General features: G+C 42.0%; 1 protein-coding gene across 2 annotated transcripts; it reads left to right on the forward strand.

The window, feature by feature from the left end:
- The first annotated feature begins 634 nt into the window (after window positions 1–634).
- phc3b (polyhomeotic homolog 3b) lies at window positions 635–21,218 on the forward strand. 2 transcript variants are annotated; one of them, XM_084746980.1, is made up of 12 exons: window positions 635–1,302; window positions 5,579–6,239; window positions 9,370–9,522; window positions 10,573–10,677; window positions 11,805–12,012; window positions 13,697–14,854; window positions 15,185–15,528; window positions 15,944–16,112; window positions 17,301–17,412; window positions 17,690–17,810; window positions 18,544–18,841; window positions 20,388–21,218. In XM_084746980.1, the coding sequence occupies exons 2-12, from the start codon at window positions 5,598–5,600 to the stop codon at window positions 20,540–20,542; spliced, it is 3,465 nt and encodes a 1,154-aa protein (XP_084603106.1). In that variant the 5' UTR covers window positions 635–1,302; window positions 5,579–5,597; the 3' UTR covers window positions 20,543–21,218. The 2 variants fall into 2 exon arrangements, with proteins under 2 accessions (XP_084603106.1, XP_084603105.1); XM_084746979.1 differs by lacking the exon at window positions 10,573–10,677 and having other exon boundaries at window positions 639–1,302.
- Window positions 21,219–21,584: the final 366 nt, after the last annotated feature.

Consider the following 21,584-nt stretch of genomic DNA (forward strand, 5'->3'; position numbering starts at 1 on the left):
CGTATTTGTACTGAGTAGATTTTCAAGTCTGTACTTTTACTTGTATACTTGACTATTTATTATGCCATATGCTCTCCTTAGTAACTTTCAAAATCATAGTTGAGTACTGAGTATTTGAATTAAAATCCACACCTTTCATTTTAGTAGCCAATCAGGTGATCTGATCTCAAACAGACCAATGAAAACAAGGACAAATTGAAAAAAAAACAAAAAAAAAAAACACCTAAACCTTGCAGCAGCACAGGCTTAGGGAGTAAGGATGTTAAATGATTAACCATTAATTGATTAATCTTCCTAAAGAATCTTCCAATTAAAACTGCAACCAGGAGCTATTTGTTGCTATTTGTGCAGAAACTAAAATTTAAAATGAGATGAGATTAGCTATCGGTTAAGGAAAACTGATAATTGATTGACTATGATCAAGTTTGGAGTATTTCAGACTGAAGAGTCTGAGCAGTAGTAGCTGAGACAAGTACTTGTAGTATTTTCCTAACACCAGTACTTTTACTTGTAATTGAGTAATATTTTAGCAGTGTCTTGAGTACAGATTTCCTACCTCTTTAGTAAAGTTTTAATGATCTATGTTCTTCCTCCACCACAGTTTCATAGTAAAACAGCAGTATTGTGTTATTGCTGCGTGGTGTGACAGTGTGCAGTGTGCATGCTGCAGCCTGGTTGTATATTTCAGAGTATTTTCGGTCCTCCTGAGCTCTGAGTGGTGCTGTCTCTCCTCTGCCCTCATATGAAAACTGCCTTCCATTGCATTTCTCCACCAGCGGACTAACCAGGCCCCTCGCAGCCGCTACACGGTGGCCCCGCGCCGGGCTCATTCCCACCGCAGACCCGGCAGGTGTGACGGTGGTGGTCCACCGGAGAACGGCGGGCGACGTAGCCGTGCGCGGACGCTGGATTCACGGACTGCACCGCGGGAACAGCCCCGGGATGTGATGAAATCTAATCAAAGTGCGACACACACAAGCCCATGCACACATCATAAACGGGCCCGCCGTGCATTGTAACTTTGCGTTTTGTGCCCGTGCGCGGCAGCTAACGGCAGATCATCATATAGGTGAGGCTGGGGGTGAGATTATTGTCTCGGGGAGGGTGACGCGCACTTCAGCACAGCTCCTGCGCTGTCAGACGAGGAAGTGAGGCTTCACACACGCCCATTTGAGCCTGTCGACCCTGCTACAACAGCCCAGAGCCGCTCATCAGATAACAGCAGCAGACTTTATAAACATGCAGCCGCTGTCGGATGGAAGACACCGGGAATAAGCTGCAGGACGACGCCGATAACAGGGGGTAGGTGACCGCACAACGTGGACATGACAGTGTCCCCAAATGTTATTATCGTGAGACTTCTCCTCCACTGAGAAGGCCTGTCTCCATCTTTTTTTTTTTTTTTTGATAGTCACATGCATGATCTCTGGCCTAACTGTCACCGACATGCTCTGTGGCTCACAGTGTCACCGCCTTCAACAATAAACTCAGACTGTCAGTTCAGTTCACAAGCTGCGGGCCAGATGTCAGCAGCATCTGGCCGCCGTGCGTGGAGTGGCACCTGCTTGCGTGGTGATGTTGCGTGAATGTAGCTGAGTTCAGGCTGCAGACTGAGCCCCTCTTTGAACCACAGACCTCCTTTTTGATAAGATTTGGGCCCAGATGTGCACCTAAATCCACATGTGGACTCAAATCCACATGTGACAGCTAAACTGTGAGCTAACTTCAAACAGGTTACACTGTAGTGACATGAGGATCCTCCTCATTCTGCAGGGGGTCCCCACAGCTCCTTTTCTGCTGATTATGGCTGGACAAAATTCATATTTATACATGATCAATTAATTTGTTTAATGGTGCACAGAAAAAATGGCACAATTTTGCTAATGATCAGCATTTTTAAGCAAAAAAAAAAAAATACTGATTCTTCTTGTCAAACGTGAAGATATTCTGATTTTCTCCGTCTTCTGTGATAGTAAACATTATTAATGATAATAATAATAATAATAATAATAATAATAATAATAATAATGATCTTTATGTAAAGCCCAATCAATATTATAGGCCTGATATTTTTAAGAGAACATAATGCAGATGGTTTTTATTTGTTAGTTTTATAGGCAGCAGTCTGTTTCATAATCTGTGACACATGTACTGTGATGATCAATGATTCATTGATCATGGAAGTTTTTACTCTGTTATCAGTAGAAGAAGGTTTTAATAGAGGATGTAGAAGATACTGATGAAGAATTTGCTGGTCAGGCAAAACTAGACGTTTGAAGATGAGGCCGCGCGCTTTGGAAACTTGCGTTTGTTGTCATCTCATAGACGAACCAGACCACAATCAGTTAATTGCAAAAATAAGTGAAAGTCTCTAAGACTCATGGACGGGTTATGAGACAGTGGACCACAGGGCACTGACCGTCTCTGGACATCAGAGCAAGACTCACAGATGTTGTGGTTGTTCTGGCACTTTTTACTTTACATCTCCTTGTAATTATTTTGCACCTTTTTTTGCTGTCATCATCATCATCATCATCATGTTGTAGTAGTTTTTGTCTTTTTTTTGTAGTTGTTTTGTGTCTCTTTGTGGTCATCATACCTCCTGGAGCTCCACTGGGATCTCTGTGGTTCCTCTCAAAGTTAAGATAAGTCCATTTATGAAGAACATTTTATTTATTTAGAACAGTTTATTTATTTTGACATGCTGTATTATTTATTTAAAACATTACAAGCAACCAGGCAGCTTTACAAAAGTATAATAGATATAAGAATCAACATTTTTGGAGAAACTTGCAAAAACTGAAGCTCTAAATAATTTACACTTGGTGTTGCCTGTTCAAAGGTCAGAGCTGCATGTCCCAGTGGAAGCTGTTTCTGTTCAGAGGGTTCATGTTTTGTCACAGAGCTGATTAGATCAACTGCTGTAACCGAATTTAATTCAAACCAGTATCATGTTCAATTCCTCGTATTTATAACAAAACAAATTTAATGAAAATTGGTTCAGAATTAAGTGAGTTACAGTCGATTTTGTAGTGAAGTCTGCATCTGTCAGTGAACGCTCTTGTCCTTGAATGCTCCAATATGGCAGCCTTGCTAAACGCAGCAAAGCTAACAAAAAGGTTATTTATTCATGTCGTATTGTGTCTGACGTTAGTGGACCATAACATATCAGATGTGGAATTAATCTGCGGACGCTCCAGTTTAAGATCAGACCAAACTTTCATCACCGTGACCAGTCTTTGAGTGTGCAGTCATAAACGTCCTGATGCATGATCCCTGCAGAAAAGGTGATTTTAAAAGACAAACACCAGGAACGTTTAGTGTTCCCCCATCTTTGTCTTTTGTTGTTGTTGTTTAGTTGTTTTTGAGTGTTTATTGAGGACTGTTGTTGTCTAGGGCTGCAACGATTAATCAAATAATCGATTATTAAATTCATTCATTGGTTTGAGTAATTTTTTACTAAAAAATGGTCAGGTTAGTTTCTTAGTCTAGACAGTAAACTGAATAGATTTGGTCTGTGGGCAAAACAAGATGTTTGAGGACGTCATCCTGGACTTTGGGAAACACTGATCAACATTTTTCACCATTTTGTAGACCAACTAATAATAAATAAATTAATTAATTGCGAAACCAGTTATGAAAATAATGCAGCCTTATTGTTGACTTATAGCTGCAGGTAATTCTAGGAGAGAAAAATACTACAAACTCGACTTTCAGTGACAAATCAAACTTCTCTGATGACTGTAGTGACACCAGGAGTTACAGAAGGAGTCCACCATCATTATAAACTCAGTAATAAGCTCCACAGTCGCACTCTGAGTCCCTGTAGGATGATTTTTCTGTTGTCTTTGCAGTGGCAGATCATATGAACTGGTGCCATGGCTCAAATCCAAAACACACGTCTGAAGTTGATAGTGACGGTATCGTGTGTCAGTCGGTGTGCAGAGCGTTTCTCCACACAGCCAGTGAAGGCAGCGTCAGTGACAGCCGTGATGAATGGTTCAGAGGACGGATCCGTCTCATTATCATGTCCTCAAAACAAACAGCAACACATTCAATCCATCACTGTCCAGCAAAACTGCACACAAAATACCAAAGTTGGTTTTATGTTCAGAGTGTGGATTTTGTCCTCGGGCGTGGACCAACTTTCAGACAATAGTTGTTTTAGTTACCTGAGGATCCTGGGATGCTGGTTGGTTTATTTAACCCTCTATGATGTTAATTAAAAAAAAAACAGATCTGAAGAAATTTTCAAGAAATAACTTTTTAGTGTAAATTTAAGTGTGTGTCACCTGAAAGCAACACCGTACCATAATAATGAGGAATGGGGGAAAAAAAAGTGTTTTTGGTTTTATTGAGCTGTTTCTTTGGCTCAATGTTTATGAGTTGAAAGCAACAATAAATCAATGAATTGATTATTAATTGACCATTGAATTAATCATCAGTTAGTTGAGTCCAAATTCTCTGATTTCAGCTTCTTAAACGTGAATATTTTCTCATTCTTTCCTCCTCTCTGACAGTAAACTGAAAATCTTTGAGGTTTGTGGACAAAACAAGACATGTGAGGACGTCATCTTGGACTGATCAACGTTTTTCACCAAATTTTTGTACAAAACACCTAACTGATTAATGGAGAAAACGATCAACGGATTGATCAGTAATGAAAATAATCGTTGAAAAATAGGTCCAAACGTCCACGTGTTTTACAGTTTTATTTTTCCGTCAGTACTGTGTCCATAGCAACAGTCTGTTAGACATTAGACTGCTGTAATTGACCAATCAGAATGGAGTATTTAAGAAAGCAACTTGATTAATTTCCTTTTCTCAGCTGCAGACTATGTTCCCAACAGGAAACATTGTCAACATCTGTTGTATCAAATAAGAACAAAGTTTACACTCTGTTCATTTTTATTGCAGCAAAATGAGATTGTCATGCAGAAGGACTGACGGCTGCATTCGCCAGTTTTCTCATATTTTTCATAATTCTCTGAGGCACAAACAGAGTTTATGAGTGGTTTTAGACCTGCTGGAGGAGTCGTGCAGTCTGTTATCTGTCTTATTCTGAGTTTGAAAATCCGACATAACATCCTCTGTTTCAACGCCTGACAGTGCAACATCACTTATTATGGCACATACAGTATTCTGTCCTCTGTATCCACGATGGAGACGTCCCCTTGACCCCGTCCTCCCGTTGCAGTCATCATTCACCTTTCTGTGGGGAGTCGTTTTCTTTTTGAAGCCATTTTCATGTTGAACCATTTCTTCTTTAGCGCTTAGTTTTCCTGTTGTTTGGCTTTAACAGGTCACTTTATTCCACGTTATTAAAATTACAGACTTTGCAGTACTTCAATCTCCAAACTAATAAACTTCTTTGTTTTAGTCTTTGATGCCTTTTTCATGAATGGACACCCCGTGACATATGGGACAGGAAGCGTAGCCTTGTTATTTTAAGAAGCTGAAATTGGAGAATTTGGACTTAAAAAATAACTCAAAACGCGATTAATGTAATAACTGATCATTTGATTAAAATAACTTATATCAGAATGCATTGATCTGATGTGTTATCTCTCTGTTTCAGTGTGCTACAGTGTTGAAGGATGGACAGGGAGCTGGTTCGACCGAGCCAATCAGAACACGGAGAGGCCACCAATGGAACCAGCCCTCAGACTTCCACCGCCACGCCCGACCCCACCACCCCGACAACCCCCAACCCCCCTCGGCTCACCCCCAACCCCATGCTGCTGGACTCCCCCGCGCCCACACTGACGCCCACCACCTCTTCCCCTCCTCCCCCTCTCACCCCAGCTCCCTCTGTCAGCGCGACCCACGCCCCGAAGCTGGCGGCGGCAGCAGCCGGCGCTCCGTCTCCCCACATCCTTGTCCCCGCTCCCCCAAAACTCACCTCCACTGCAACCCCCGCCCTCCGCACATACTCTCGCCCGATCCTCCCCTCCCCGACAGGCGCCTCCAAAACATCTCCTACCACACAAACCTCCACCTCCTCCTCCCTTCTCCCTCCATCTTCCTCTTCCTCCTCTTCTTCTTCTCCTCTTGTAGCCAGCACCACTTCACCCCTACCCTCTTCTTCATCTTCTTCTTCTTCTGCGACGCCCAGCAGCTCCACCATATCAACCAAGACCTCCACCAGCCTGACCAATGGGAACACAAGGCCTGTTTCTACGCCGACCTCCACACCAATCACGCCGTTTCACACACCAGCCAGTCCACCTGGCAGACAGGTAACACACACACACACACACACACACACACACACACAAACACTCACACACCAGACGCACTGACATCCACACATCACTTTAAAGGAATAGTTTGACATTTGAGATTCAAATCAACCAGCAGCTGTTAGCCTAGCTTAGCATAAACACTGGAAGCTAAACTGGCTAGCCTGGCTCTGTTGAAAGGTGACAGTCCACCTGCCATCACCTCTTAAAATCACTGATTATTAAGTAAGATGCACTTTGTTTAACCAGAAATAGATATTTTATTGCTCTTGGCAAACTAACCAGACTCCCTTTTGCCAAGAGGGTAATTTTAACATCCTCATCTTCATTCAGTCTCAACAGAAACAAAATAAAACATCTCGGTTTATCTTTCCGCTGCTCCAACAATCACCAGCTTTGGTTTGGTTGAAATAAACCCTGAGTTCACAGAGTTAGATGTGAAAATATTCTGGGTCTCCTGCTTCTTCTCTGATATCCGACCACCTTCTCGCTCCTCTCCTGATATTTTTGCATCTAATGTGGTGAATTAAAGGTTTATTACAACCAAACCAGAGCTGGTGATTGTTGGAATAATGGAGAGACAAACCAACTTGTGTTTGGAAAGCTTCATTTTGTTTTTGTCCATTTTGAATTAAGCCTACAGTGATAATATTAAAATTACAGTTACATAAATTTAAGTGATCTGCATATTATAATGAAATATTGTATGTCATGTGAGTTGTGTTGTCTGGGTCAGTGTTTGTGTGCGTCTGACTGTTCGGGGTTACAGTTTCCTCTGTTTGCTTTCATCTGAGGACATTTCACATCCTTAGCTTGAAGTAGCACATGTCTGTCTTTGTTTGCTTTGTGAGTAAGCGTACAGTACACCTGAGCTGTGAAAACACTCCAGCCACATAGAGTAGATACACACACACACACACACACACACACACAGAGATGTACAGGTGTTTTATCTGTTTAAAGAGAGGGCCGTTATGGAAATTGTCTCGTCTCTGGTTTGATCATTTTTACTGCCAGAGACGTTGTTTAAGTTCTAAGTAAGATAGAAACAGGTACTTTTTATCGCTTCAGAAATACTCCAGTGAAAATCTATGTTTTGAGCACCAAATATTGAACCAAAGTGAGTATCTGATGCTCCAGATAAAGTTGATTTTCAGAGACATCTTTCAAACCTACAGGGGGGTTTCTGACTTTCAGAGCTGCACACACACACCGAGGTGCAGACCAGCGTGAGCATCAGTGCTGGTCCATTCACTGTTTTGGTTTCAGTGGGAACAATAGGAGCTTTAGTTAGAGGAAGTCACCTATAGAGAACTTTGGATGGTAGATCAGGGCTGCAACTAACAATTATTTTCATGAATTGATTAACTGATTAATCATTTAGTCTATAAAATGTCAAAAAAAATCTGAAGAAAAGCAGCAAAAACTCATATTTAAGATGCGGGAACCAGCAAAGGTTTAAGATTAATGCATTATCAAAATATTGGCAATTAATTTTCTTTCAATTGACTGACTGATTAATCGACTAATCGTTGCAGCTCTTGAAGAGATTTGAGTGTACGGTTTGGTTGAAAAAGAGCTGCTTTGTGTTGAAATATGGAGATTCAACCTTTTTATCAACTGATGAAAATGTTGAAAGATTATATTAGGTAAAGAGCATTTTGGAAAGTAGGTTAGAATATTGTATGTTTTGTTTTTATGGTAATTTATATTTTTGCGTGAGAATTGAAAAATAGAGAGGTAAATATGGATTCGCATCACTTCCCTCTCTTGATTTGACACCGCCGCCGTGTCAAGATAAAAGCTCACGAGACGCCTGCAAGTTGAGAGCCCAAATCTCTGGGATCAGTTAGTCACTGGGCGAGGTTCTTGATAGATATTTTGGACAGGAAGTCACAAAAATTGCTTGCAGTAAAAGGTAAATGAACAACACAACTACAATTAAACTGTCAACGAAGGTCATGACATCGATTGACAGTTTATCTTTTCTTTTTAATTCATATACATTTGATTGTTTTCCAGTTTCCAATATTTTGTCTTGTGAATAACGAATGTAAGATGGGAAAATGATGAAAAATTGCCTAATTTTTTGTCGTATCATGACTGTTTTAATCAATTAAATGAATCAAATCACTTAATATTTAATATTTACTCCTATATTTTTCCATTCAAATGCATTTTCATCAGTTAATTCTTGTTTCCTCCACCCATCACCCTTAATCTGTTTTGTATTTATGGTGATTTATACATCACATGACTGTTTATGTGGACTGTATATAAGGAAGCTGGAAAATGCTTCAGTCACCACCCTGATGAGATAAAGAGAGCTGATTATATTTGGTGAATAAAAAAAATGAGTCAGTAACAAAGTTTTTAAAGTTTTTGAACCAGTTTGTACCTGCTTGCATTTACATACTGCTTGTAATCAAATGGGACATGTAAATGTGGAATTACCCCACTTTGCCTAGATGCTATCTCAGATATGTGGAAGGCGGGGTCAGAAACACTGCCAGCCAATCACGGTGGAGGACCATGAATTTTTGCTGTTATGAAAATGATCTCCAAACAGGCTGCAGGCGCTGAAAATCAAATGAGCTTTGATGACACAGAGAACTTTTGTTGAAAAAATGTAAATATTAAATAATTCCAAAATAGTTCAGATGTGTAAAATAAAAACAGAAGGCAATGATTTGCATAAACTTTTCAAGTTCAGAACGAGTGTATAGTTACAAAAAAATAAAAGGTTTGTCACTTTGAACATGAAATATCTTGTCTTTGTGCTGCATTCAACTGATTATAGGTTGAAAAGTTTTTGCAAATCATTGCATTCTGTTTTTATTTATGTTTACAGTACACCGGGGTTGGGGTTGCACTTCACAATACCATTAATATGATTTTGTTCCATTTTACTTTTAAAAACTTTTTAAAATGTTAACTCTTTTGGTTTTCACCCTTTAAATACAACAAACACTACTGTCTTGTTTTTCTAGGAAATGTATTAATATGACAAGAGGATGTTTTTGCTCTAAAGCTCTTCCTGATTTGCCTCCTCTCCTCTCCTCTCCTCTCCCCTCCTCCCCTCCTCCCCTCCTCCCCTCCTCCCCTCCTCCCCTCCCCTCCTCTCCAGGTATCACAGGCTCATCCTGTGGGCACACCTGGTCTTGTGCGAGCCAATCAGAGCCTCTCCCCTGTCAGGCAGAGGGTATCCCAGCAGACACTGCTCCTGGGGAAAGGTCTCAAAGGGTCTGGCCAAGACCAGGTGCTGCTTAGAGCTCAGATGGTAAACATAGACACACACACACACACACACACACACACACACACACACACACACACACACATTTACATAGATAACTACATGTGTTAACGTATAGCACAGGGAGTGGAGCAGCAGAGAAGATGACCAGTATTAAAATGAGATAGCAGCAGAGAGTGTGAAGGTCAGACTGATGATGCATTCAGGTTATGTAGGAAATACAGACTCTGGATGCCTCTACTACTCAGCGTTTGAGCAACAGATCAGAAACTCCTGAACAGACACTGGCAGTCGTATATCACTGTATAATAATATAATAAGTTCTTATTATGTAGGAACTTTAAATGTACTATGCATCAGGATAGACATTTTGAGATGCACCACTTTGAAAATGATCTAAAACACTGGTGTAATGATGTGAAAAATAAGTGTTAGAAAATACAGTTTCGTATCTCACAAAGCTAAGCTAAAAAAATCAACAATAAATAAAATATCTGGTAACTGAAGCGTAGAAATAAGAGTGACTAAAACAGCCAGAGAGGAACGTCTCTTTTTTGTCTAATCCAGTGATTTTAATATCTGACAAACTAGTGAAACATTGATGGAAAAATTTAAAACTTCTTGTTACTAATTTGCAGCTTTGCCCAAAAAAAAAAAAAAAAAAAAGAACTAGTACACCCAGGAATGTTGATGCAACAGTCACCATGATATCCTGCAAATGTTTTATCATTTCATGGTAAATATTGTGTATTCAGTGATGTGGTGGTGTCTGGAGAAGTGTAAGAAGTATACTCTTAATTTCTGCCCCCGGTTTTTTTAAAAAATGGCCCATCTTTGTAGTTAAAAAAAAAGTTTAACCCTCCAATGATCAAGTTAACTATAAAAAAATAAACACCAGGAAAAGAAGTCTGAGCAATTTAAGAAAAGGAACATTACTCTGTTTACACATGACACAAACCTACATAAAAACATATTCATTTTCAGCGCTTCAGTATTAGATTCTGTGCTTTAATCCTTGCTCTCCTCTTTTCATTTCCTCCTCTGTTTATTCTCCTTTTCCTTTTCTTCTTGCAGCTGATTCTTACGTCTGCTATGCGACCTGCCTTGTCCTCCTCTTCCTCCCCCTCCTCCTCCTCCTCCTCCTCTTCTCCCCCTTCCTCTAACCCCGCCTCCGCTCAGGTGAGCAGCCGAGCAAATCTGACTTTTCCTGTGTGCCTGCATGATTTTCAATTGACCGTTAACTAAGCTCCGCCTTCTTAGCTGCCGGTGCATGACTGTCAAGCTTTCAATTCTCGCACAGCAGTTTACAATGAAAACATTCAAACATTTACCAGAGAAATTCTTATTTTAGAAACAAGTGGCGCTCCATTTCAAGCAGAAACAGCTTCTCAATTTTAGTCAAGTGAATTTTGCTAGCTGTGTCACGAGCAGACTTTATCAGCTGTAATTAACGAGCTAATTAAGCTAACGTAATGTCCTAAAACATTGAACCTTTGCTGTAAAAAGTCAGCCAGAAGGATACACTTATTCGTATTCTAGTGGAGAAATGGGCTGGATAAGAAGATTGACACCAATCTCAGATGTCTGTTAAATATGAAGCTATAGCTTTCAGCCATTTAGCATAGCTTAGCACAAAGACTGGAAACAGGGGAAACAGTTTATGATGTTAGCACTTGCCAACATTTGCCATTTAAGTTTTTAAATGTTTTAGAAACACTGGGCTGTTGATTTCAGACAAACAGCTTCTCATTTCTACGCAGAGACTGTAGATTTTGCTAGCTGACAACTTTTAGCTAGCAGACTTATCAGCTATAGCCGCCTAATTAAGCTAATGCACTGCCACTGACAGCAAACTGTTTCTCCTGTCCATTACCTGTTTTTTGTGTTTGTGTAAACCTTCCCAAATCCAAAACTAGGACAGAGCTGTTAACGTTAAACTCTTCTGGAACTTTGGCGGACATGCTAATGATTTCAGCTCACACTGGAGCAGATCAACACTCAGGTCCCTGCACGTCTTCTCTTTGGTTTTGGCGTTGGGGACACTAAGAAAACAAGACGAAACCCTGCAGACTCTTTATAACTGGATCTTTCTTCATGCAAAACACTTCAACATGCAGAGAAATCCAAAGCTTGACAAGTTACGGTTGCTATGCTATCATTGGACAGTCACTGTTTGAGGGAGGGGCTTAGCCAGCGGTCAATTCTTAAACTTCTTGAATCAAAGCAGAAAAGCCTGGAGTTAAAAGGACGTGTTCGAATGAGATCTAACCAAACATCTTTCTGTCTGTCTCCCCTCTCCCCTCCAGCTCCAGAGTCTCACCCTGAGGCCCCCTCCCCCCGGGGCCCTCACCATCCCCCCGTCCCTCCGCCTCAAGCCCCCCTCCTCAGCCCCGCCTCCCCTCTCCCGCCCTCACGCCCCCCTCTTCCCCCCCCTCAGGCCGCGACCGCAGCCCAGCACCACGGCAACAGAAAGCCCGACCACACCCAGCCGCCACCTCTCCGTCCCTCCTCCAAGTAGGTCCCAGACGGAAACAGTGTGTGATGATGGTGTGAGACTGTGCTCTTCACTGTGGGATTTATTTAGGTTTTATATCCACCTTTATTCAAACTCAGAATAATTTTACCACTTTATCTTGCATCCAGACAGTCTTCTCTGATGAGAAACTATTTTAATATATTAAAGTTAAGAATAATTCTTATTATTCCACCCCAGAAATATACAATTCAGGCTGCAACCTGAGGCAACAAAAGTCTACTAAAACCTGCTGTATATGAGAGTATTATTATTATTATTATTATTATTTTTAATCAACCTCTCTCTTCTCTCATCTTAAAGATGCTCAACAGTTAGAAGAGTGTTTATAGAAAGATTTCAGTTCAATCAAACTAAAACTGTAAAACAAAACAAAAACAGGATTCTCTGTAGTGATGGAGACGCCTTTTCTTTCCTACAGTGGAAATTAGACTCTTGTAGGGACGAGCCACCAGTTATTAAGGTAGATAATTCTTGAGTTGCAGTTTTATCAAAGCAGAAAATACTAATGAAGCTACACATGAACAGATACAGGTTTCTCCAGTGAGGTCTTCCTCAGGTAACCTGATCCCCTCGCCCTCTATAAATACATATATTCACCGGGGTATTTGTGTTGTGCAGCGTTCTGAGTGATAATTGGTTTGTCAGCTTGTGCAGCAATTAGCCATAATCTTATTGAGCCACAGAAACAGGGGAAATAAACTTTAAAAAGTTTTGCTTATAATCTTTAGTTGAGATAATTTACTTTTCTTCTTTAGATAAATTTGAATGTGAGTTTTAGAAACAAATAAAAAAAAATAAAAATTGGTCAATTGGTAACATTTACTTTCACTTCAGTTAATTCATGCGATATTTTTAAAATGTAATGTTTTGAGTTTCTGACATTCAAAGCTTTAAGTTTATCTAAAGAAGAAAAGTAAATTATCTCAACAAAAGATCAGTAGTTGGTAAAACCTTTTCAAAACTTAAGAGTTTGAGTTGGACTGAGGGTTGTTCTTTCCTTAATCAATCATTGGTAAAAAACAAACAAACAAAAAAACAATCAATTAATCGATTAGTCATACTTAAAAAAATCTTTAAAATGTTGTATATACCAAACAACCCTTGAATCAAAGTTTAATTTGTTTATTTGATAATAGGTCGATTTAATTTTACAGGATCAATCACATTCTTAATGCCTGATTAATCAATTATCGATTAGTTGTTATCATCTCTATCTGGGCTCAAAACTTCAAAATCTATTGCAGTCTGTTGTCTTGAACTTTTGAATTTCCTCAGCTTTTTAGTTTTTATAGTGTATAAAAATCACCTCACAACAGGTTGGCAGTTATCGGATCTGATTTTTAATCTCTCAATGATCAATATGACTGAAACTTCCAGGATTTTAAACCAGCAACTTTTTTCTGGTCACCTGGAGACCATCTGCTGCTTGAATTCTGTGTTTCGTCACTTTTTAAAGGGAGACTTCGACTCAAAATCAAAATTAATTTTCTGTAAAGAGACATTGCAGTCGAGTTCTTCAGATTTTTGGAGCTTTGAGAACACTCTAGATGGATAAATAACACTATGGACCAGAGATAAAATGTGCATTTTTAATTTTTGGGCGAACTGTTCCTTTAACATGTCTTTCATCCTCTTCCTCTCCCTTTCCTCGTCTTCTTGCAGCTCTTTACTCTCCAGTTCGAGCCGTCCCTCTGAGACCCAGACTTCACTCTCCAAACGGTCACAGAGCGGCGTCGCCAAGACAAACCTCAACCCTCCAACCAATCGCTGCTGCTCCCGCCAGCCACGCCTCCGCCGTCAGCAGGCCGCTGGCCGGGCTGAAGAGCTGTCCGTTAACTCAAACTATGCTCGGGCCCAGCCAATCCCAGCACAGCTCCTTATCTGTGACCAACCCCATGTCTGTCCCCTCCCATTTTGAGCGATCGCCCTCTGCGGCGAGGCAGCTGCAGATCATCGCCCTCTCTTCGGGACGCCAGCCACAATCTGGCACGTACGCCCACGCCGCGCAGCCGGCGCCACCAGTTGTGGAGTCGCCTGAACTGTCCAGCCAATCAAAGAGGACGTCGAGCAGCGAAGACGTGCTTCCTCTTCCTCTGAACCCCACATTGCCAAAAACCACCTCTCCGATGCCCTCGCCTCCGTCTCTCCTGAGTCCAGCGTCCCCTCCGAGTCAGGCTGGTCCTCAAACGCAAACTGTGACACAGAAAGGAGACGCGAAGGAGGGCGAGGAGCAGCGGGACAGAGGACGAGGGGTGAGACAGGGAGTCAGAGAGGAGGGGAGTGTCGGCAAAGACATGAAGGTGGAGAAAGACGACCAAAGAGACAAAGTGAAGGAGGAGAGACAGAGACTTCCTGCTGAGAAGGAGGAAGTCCTCATCAGTCAGAAGGAGCAGGAGGTCGAGACAGTCAGAGAAGAAGAACAAATGGAGGTGACGGAGGAGGGACAGAGCGACAGAGAGAGGGCAGAGACAGGAGAGGAGAAAAAGATGGAGGAGGAAGAGCAGGGAGAGACCGCCATGGACCAGTCTGAGAACCTGAGCAGTCAGGTTCTCCATCAGTACCAGAACACAGATCCAATCCCCGTGCCGGACACCGTTAAAGACTCCAGCGTGGAACCAAAGCCCATCCTGGGTCTCATCACAGCCCCAGTCCTGGTCCAAACCCCCCCAGCTTCAGTCCCAGTAACAGTCCCAGCTCCAGCTCCAGCTCCAGCTCCAGTCCCGGAGGTGTCTGTCCAAAGTCAGAGGCTACCAGAGACTCAGCCGGTCAGTCAGGAGGACTTCTGTGAGAACATGTCAACGCAATCTGACAACCAATCAGGTACCTTCAACCACACACCTGTAGACCGAGTCCGAGGGCTCGTTTTACACACAACACAAACCAGTCATTTTCACAGGACAGGACAGTCTTCTAAAAGTAAAAATAAACACTCAAGTAAAGCACAGATACCTGGAAAGTCTAGTTAAGTATAGTAACTAAGTATTTGTACTCAGTTACTTCCCATTTCTGTTTATCAGCCAATACAGATGACATACCTTCATTAGAAAAAAAAGAACAACACCAGGCCAAAAGTATGTGGACGAGTGTATATCTGTCCCGACTTACTGATCTAACTCCTCTAACTCTGATCCCTGTCTTTGTTCCTCCCAGCGCTGTCCAGCCTCTCCTCTCAGTCTCCCCCGTCCTCGCCCTTCATCACCCCCTCGGCAGAAAACCCTCCTCCCCTCCTCCCCGCTCAGACCGCTCACCCGACCGACCTCAGCCTGCCGCAGCACGACGCAGAAAAGGTCGACAAAACGGCCGCGGGGGAGTCGCAGCACCCGGCCGAGGCCGAAACCGAGACGGAGCCCCTCGGCCAATCGGAAGACGAGACCGAGAGCTTTGGCCAATCGCTGAGCAGCCCCTGGGAGCCGAGGGCATGGCCTGAGGGACGGCAGGTTCTGACGCACCTGGTGGAGGGATTCGTCATCCAGGAGGGGCTCCAACCGTTTCCTGTACGGACACACACACACACACACACACACAGAGTATTTATTTTACATGACACAGATGACTGGAGACCAGAAAAAATCACAGAAACTGGGTTCTCTTTTTTTAGGTTTTAGGCTCCTGCACCACCAAAACATACAAAAATAAGAATGAAAAACAATATAAAACAAGAAAATCAAATTACGTTTGCAGCAATCAAACAATTTTCTCTGATCCAATAAAGAAAAATAAAATTTTTGTGTAGATGTTGTGCAGAAACCCTGGGCGTGATTTGAATTTTAATATTCATGATGCAGCCCTCACACACACACACACACACACACACACACACACACACACAGATGGTGAGGCTTACAGACTATGTCAGGTTTTAGCATGACGGCCACAGATGGTTTCTTAACGTACCTTTTCATCTTGCAGGTGAACCGATCGTCCCTGCTGGTTCCAGAGCAGGTGACCAAAACACAGGAAGTGAACGGGACCAATGGGAAAGCAGCGTTGCCTGATACGTTGCCTACGATAACACAAGCTGAGCACTCCACTGACTCAGAGCAGGACGAGGCGGGAGACACAGACGACCCCGGGAACAGTGAGACAGCTACATGTTTATGATCTGCACGACCAGCACATATGTTTAGAAAGAGACGATCGCTCACACACATAAACCCTAAACTAACTTACTCTCACTTAAAGGAACAGTTCACCCCCAAAATCAAAACTACACATGTATCCTCTGGCCTGAAGTTGCAGAGTTTTGGAAATATCAGCTGTAGAGATGTTTGCCTTCTCTCTAATATAATGGGACTAAATTGCACTCAGCTTGTGGTGCTGAAAGTACCAAAAAAATACATCTGAAAAATTAAAAACCAGTGTGACTTCGTTGTGAACAGTTTTAATGTAGGTTCTACTGCAGAAACTGATCATAAGAAAGTCTGTGGTCTTGAGCAGCCAGGTCATGGTTTCTGGATAAAATACTTTTTTGCTGCTTTGAGCACCACAGGACTGGTTCCATTTACATCTCTACTGCAAATATCTCCAAAAGTCTACAACTCACATTTCAAAAAATCTAGACAGATAAACAGCTCTATGAGCAGGATAAAAATATGTATTTTTGATTTGAACTGTCCCTTTAACTCAGAGCGTTATTTGTCATTTTAAATAATGAGCAAGAAATCTCAAAAATGTTCCTATGATCATTGAGGGCCAGTGTGACCATTAATGGACATTTTCAAGCCAAAAAGCATTAAAAAAGGGACAGTTCACCCTAAAATCATATATGTTTCCCTCTTATCGGCCATCGAGATGTCTGCCTTCTCTCAGATTGTGGCGCTCTCTGAAAATAGCTGATGTTCACGTCCTTACCTGTAAACTTTAAAGATAACAATTTCATTTGCTTTCTTCAGAGAAATTAATAATTTGCTGAAATATAGGACTACTGTAGATTTATTTTAAAAGTTTTCTTACTTTTATCAGTTTAACTCAAGAAGGCCTCATGACCCTAAGTGAGGCTTCAGTGACCCCTAATGGTTGATCAGACCATTCATTAAGAAAATAACTGATGAAAATAATCATTAGTCGCAGCTCCAGTCTTCTTAATAAGGAACAACATGACACTTTTGTATGTTATCAAGAATGGACTTGAAATGGTCTCACTGGTCGATCTGTTTGACAAAGAGTCATGAACATGTTTCTCTGTGTTGCAGCTCCAGTTTGTGTATTTTTAGACCAAATAAAATTCAGTTGACCATGAGTGTGTTTGTCTCGCACACACACACAGGGTCGGCCCACAGGGACAGGACGGTGCTGCACTGCCAGTTCTGTGGGAAGAGAGGCCACGCACACAACTTCATGCGGTCCAAACGCTTCTGCTCCACTTCCTGTGCACGCGGGTGAGACCTGATTTCATTGGCTCAAAAAAAAACAAAAGCAGCTCTGTTACTGTGCGACCTGGAGACTTTGTTTCTGAAGTGCAGCAGCGTTTCGGGGGGAGGCGGGTGTTGCTGTGACAGCAGCACTGCTGACAGGATGTGGTGTGTGGCTGATGTAGAGACTCACACACAGGTGTTAAAAACAGATACGAGTGTGAATCAGAGCAGCAGAGCAAGTAAAACACACCGTTTCTCCCTCACTCTGTCTCACTCTGTCCGTCCTCTCTTTCTCTGGCAGGTTTAACGTTCGTCTGACAAAGCGTCTGCGGGCTCTGAGTGCAGGCAGTCGGTCAGAGAGGCCCCGCCCAGCTCTGAACAGGGCGGAGTCAGTTCCTGGGAAACCTCTGTTACTGCGACTGGTAGGGGCAGTGAACTCACCACCAGATCAAAACTACACTAATGACCGGAGCGGAGTAAATTATTTTCAGTGTCAATTAATCCTTAAGTAGAGTTGGGCAATATGTTAAACTTTTCACATGGGAGAAGTTAGCCTTCAGGGCTTTCTGCAAGAAAGCTGCCTGTCAGAAAGGCTTTGTAACAGGTGGTTAACCTTGTCAACGGGTCAAACATTTTCTTTTATTCTCATTTTTTTTTGGGGGGGGGGGTCACAGAGTACTGAATCTTTGACTAGAGCAGCATCTAACAATTAGTTTTTAAACAAATAATCTAGCAATTATTATATTATTCAGTTATATAACAATCAATTGACCTAAAATAAATATCATTAATCATCTCTTTAATATTTCAATATTTTATTCAATCATAAGGTACACTAGAATAATGATAATAGTGGCATATTTAGTCTAATTTCCACCCTATTTAATAGACTCTGTGTCAATACTGGACCTGAAATTCACATTCAAGCAGCAGTGATGCAGATTAATTTAATAATGAATCACTGTGTCGACCGATCAGCATTGATCATTTTATTTATTAGATACTTTTACTGACATTGTTTTATTGATAATAAATGTATTACATTTTTTAAAAAAGCGACCACTTTATGAAGCCTGATCCTGGAGTATTAAAGTAATAAAGGACGCACTCACTTGTCTTATTAACTGACATCTCTCCATGATTTTCTCCCTGCAGCCTCGCGACCTCTGGAGCGCCGGGCGGAGAGAGAAGGAGGGGAAGGAGAAGGTGGCGGCGGCAGAAGAGGAGGAGGAGGAGGAGGACATGGAGGGAGGAGGAGAGGAGGAGGATGATGACGGCGGGGAGGAGGATCCTGCCGTTGCCATGGCAGCCAGGATGGAGCGTCGGGCAGCACGGAGAGCGAGGAGGGCGTCCGCGCCCGCCCTGACCACCTCTACACCCACGACCACGTTCAAACCGGCCCCCTCGCAGTGGAGTGTGGAGGAAGTGACTGCCTTCATACACACGCTGCCAGGTAAACCTTCACTGTTCCACACAGGAGTAGACTGATGTCCCACATGTGGAGCGTCTTCTTGGACGCCAGTCAGCTTCCTTGGAACTGGCAGCATCTGTCAGAACTGTCAGTTTGATTTATAAAAACACCCAAGTGTCTTAATCGTCAGCAGATGACGGGGGGGCTTCATCCAATTAAGTGTTTCGCAAAAATGAACCGCTGGGTGAAGTAACGTGCATACTTTTAACCACCAAATGACAGAGCGAGTGACATCACTGTGAAACATCTGGAAGGAAAAGAAAACACAGTGGGTGTTTATTCCCAAACTGAAATCTGTAAATATCTGCAAGTTCAGATGCTTTTATTGTTAAAACTGCAGGAGGTTTAAAGGGATAGTTTGGATTATTTAAAGTGTGGTTGTATGAGGTACTTATCCACAGTCAGTGTATTACCTACAGTAGATGGCAGTCAACAGCTGGAGAAGCAAACTCGAGTGGATGGAGGCTGAAAAAATATCCTGATTTAATTTGAGCAACATCACAGCAGGAGATCTTACGTCTCCCTCTGCAGATTTTTAGTTATTTATTCACAACTAACATCATTTTCTTAAATCAGCCTCGTACCATGGCGATCTGACCAGGTACTACATCTCTATGTTCCACTTCAAAGCTCTCTCAAACCTCAGTCCTCGTGATCTCAACCGGCGTAGCCATAGAAGGACTCAAGTGAGCGCGCTCCAAGGGCCAGAAACCGCCAACGCCCATGGTTCATAGGAATGAATCAGGTGCCATCTTGGAATGTGGTTCTTGCTCCAAGCCGAGAAGTGCAGCTTTCTTTTTCCATTGTGTGCCAGTCAGTTGTGTAATCAGCATTCAGGTGTTTTTTTTTCCAACCCATGAAGGAAAGTAAAATAAAATAAACAAAGTTCTTTCTCTCAGATCAGGGGAGCCCACACTTTTTACCGTGGAGGGCCTAAACTGTGACTGAATGGTGGGCCACGGGCCAAAAGCAAACGCCTATTGTTTTGTTAAGGAGCAAAATGGTGCTATGATCTCAGGTTTCCTTAAAGTGACCGTTCTTTACAGAATCAAAAATACATATTTCCCTACTAGATTTTTTCGTGGTGTGAGTCACAGAGTTCTGGAGATGTCTGCCTTCTCTCCATTATGGCATTAACCATCTCTCTCTCCACAGCACTCAGCGCCGAAGAAAGATCCGGTTCCATGCATACACATTCTGCTATAGGAGAAAACACACCCTGCCTTGTTTGCATGTCTTTAAACCAGTCTGAAATGGTTTGTGAAGGGTCAAGCGGCAGCACCTGTGATTATCGGCCAGCCTCAGCCTATATTTTACACCCTCTGGTGCTCAGAGGAAAATGCATGACTCGCACAGAGGTGTTTTGGATCTTGTTATCAGTTATTATCATGATGTTGAAGTGGGAAAGGTTCCTCCTCAAACCCGTCATGTGACCCTGACCAGAATAATCAGTTTAGAAGATGGGCAGCTGTTTTCAAAACCTGTTTTAGTCCAGAACTCATCTTTAACCCTGCCTGTCGTGTTTCAGGCTGCAGCGACGTGGCGGAGGCGTTCCGGCTGCAGGAGATCGACGGCCAGGCCCTGCTGCTGCTCACCGAGGACCACCTGATGACCAGCATGAACATCAAACTGGGGCCGGCTCTCAAGATCTGCGCTCACATCAACTCGCTGAAAAACCAGTGAGAGAAAAACAAACTGACAAATTACAAAAGAAAAAAAAAGAGAAAGTAAGGACGCGACGTTGAAGGAAAACAGGCAATAAAGACGTGGGAAAAACCGAGAAATGGAAGAGAAGAGAAAGAAAAAACAAAAAGCTGACACCAAGGATGACAGAACAAAGTCACAAAAAGAGATTCGTGGTAATTTATGAGATTATAAATCGAGGTGTGGCCTTAGGAGACGGGAACAGATGGAGACACCAGAGTCCAGAAGAAATTTCATCCGTTTTGGGCCCTCTGACTGTAGCAGGAGACCAGGGGGGATTTTTGTAACTTTGTGTACATTTTACATGCCGCTGGAGAGTGTAAATTTGAAGCTATTTCATGAAGGATTTTGAACATTTAATATATAAAATTTGTCTATTTAGTTTTTTTAGAACGTGACGTCAATGACAAATCTATCCCGTAGCTAACATAACCGGTGTGTGTAAAAGAAAAAAAACATAATAATGATGATGATACGTAGACTTTGTAAGTGATTAATGAAAGTTTAATGTTTTATATCACTATATTCTGGACAAAAAAACATGTCTGTGGATTAAAAAAAGAAGTCACTATCAGGGTAGAGACTGGTGTCTTTAATCGTCACATTTTTATGGTATCCTGCTCGAAATTATTTAATAAATGAATAATTAATCAAAGTGATTGGTTTATCTGACTGTTTCGGATGAGATGAAGAGGTCTGAAGGCTTTTTTTTTGGGGGGGGGGGGTGTTTCTGCAACTGCAGACATCTTTGACTTTCCAAAATTAAAAAAAATCAACCTTTATTAACTTAATTTTTAATCTAGAACATGTTTATTTTCTCATGGTTTGCATCACTTGCTCAGCGTTGCAGTGAGGACATAGATGTGTGGGACATTTAGATGAAAAATCAGAGGTGACAAGTAAAATACGTCATTACTGTACTTAAGTAAAGTCTTCAGGTATCTGTGCTTTACTTGTACAAATTCTAACAGAAATCCAAAATTTAAAAACTGGCCGCAGTTGCAGAAACAGCCTTTTACTG

This window comes from Lutjanus erythropterus, chromosome 21, assembly GCF_056507025.1.
Source record: "Lutjanus erythropterus isolate fLutEry1 chromosome 21, fLutEry1.hap2, whole genome shotgun sequence".
Lineage (NCBI taxonomy): Eukaryota > Metazoa > Chordata > Actinopteri > Lutjaniformes > Lutjanidae > Lutjanus > Lutjanus erythropterus.

Excerpts from the sequence above, each read along its gene's own strand:
- phc3b (XM_084746980.1), top strand. The coding sequence starts at position 5,598 with ATGGACAGGGAGCTGGTTCGACCGAGCCAATCAGAACACGGAGAGGCC. Across the intron at positions 10,678-11,804 it reads CTAACCCCGCCTCCGCTCAG|CTCCAGAGTCTCACCCTGAG; the intron begins GTGAGCAGCCGA and ends TCTCCCCTCCAG. Across the intron at positions 16,113-17,300 it reads CACAGACGACCCCGGGAACA|GGTCGGCCCACAGGGACAGG; the intron begins GTGAGACAGCTA and ends ACACACACACAG.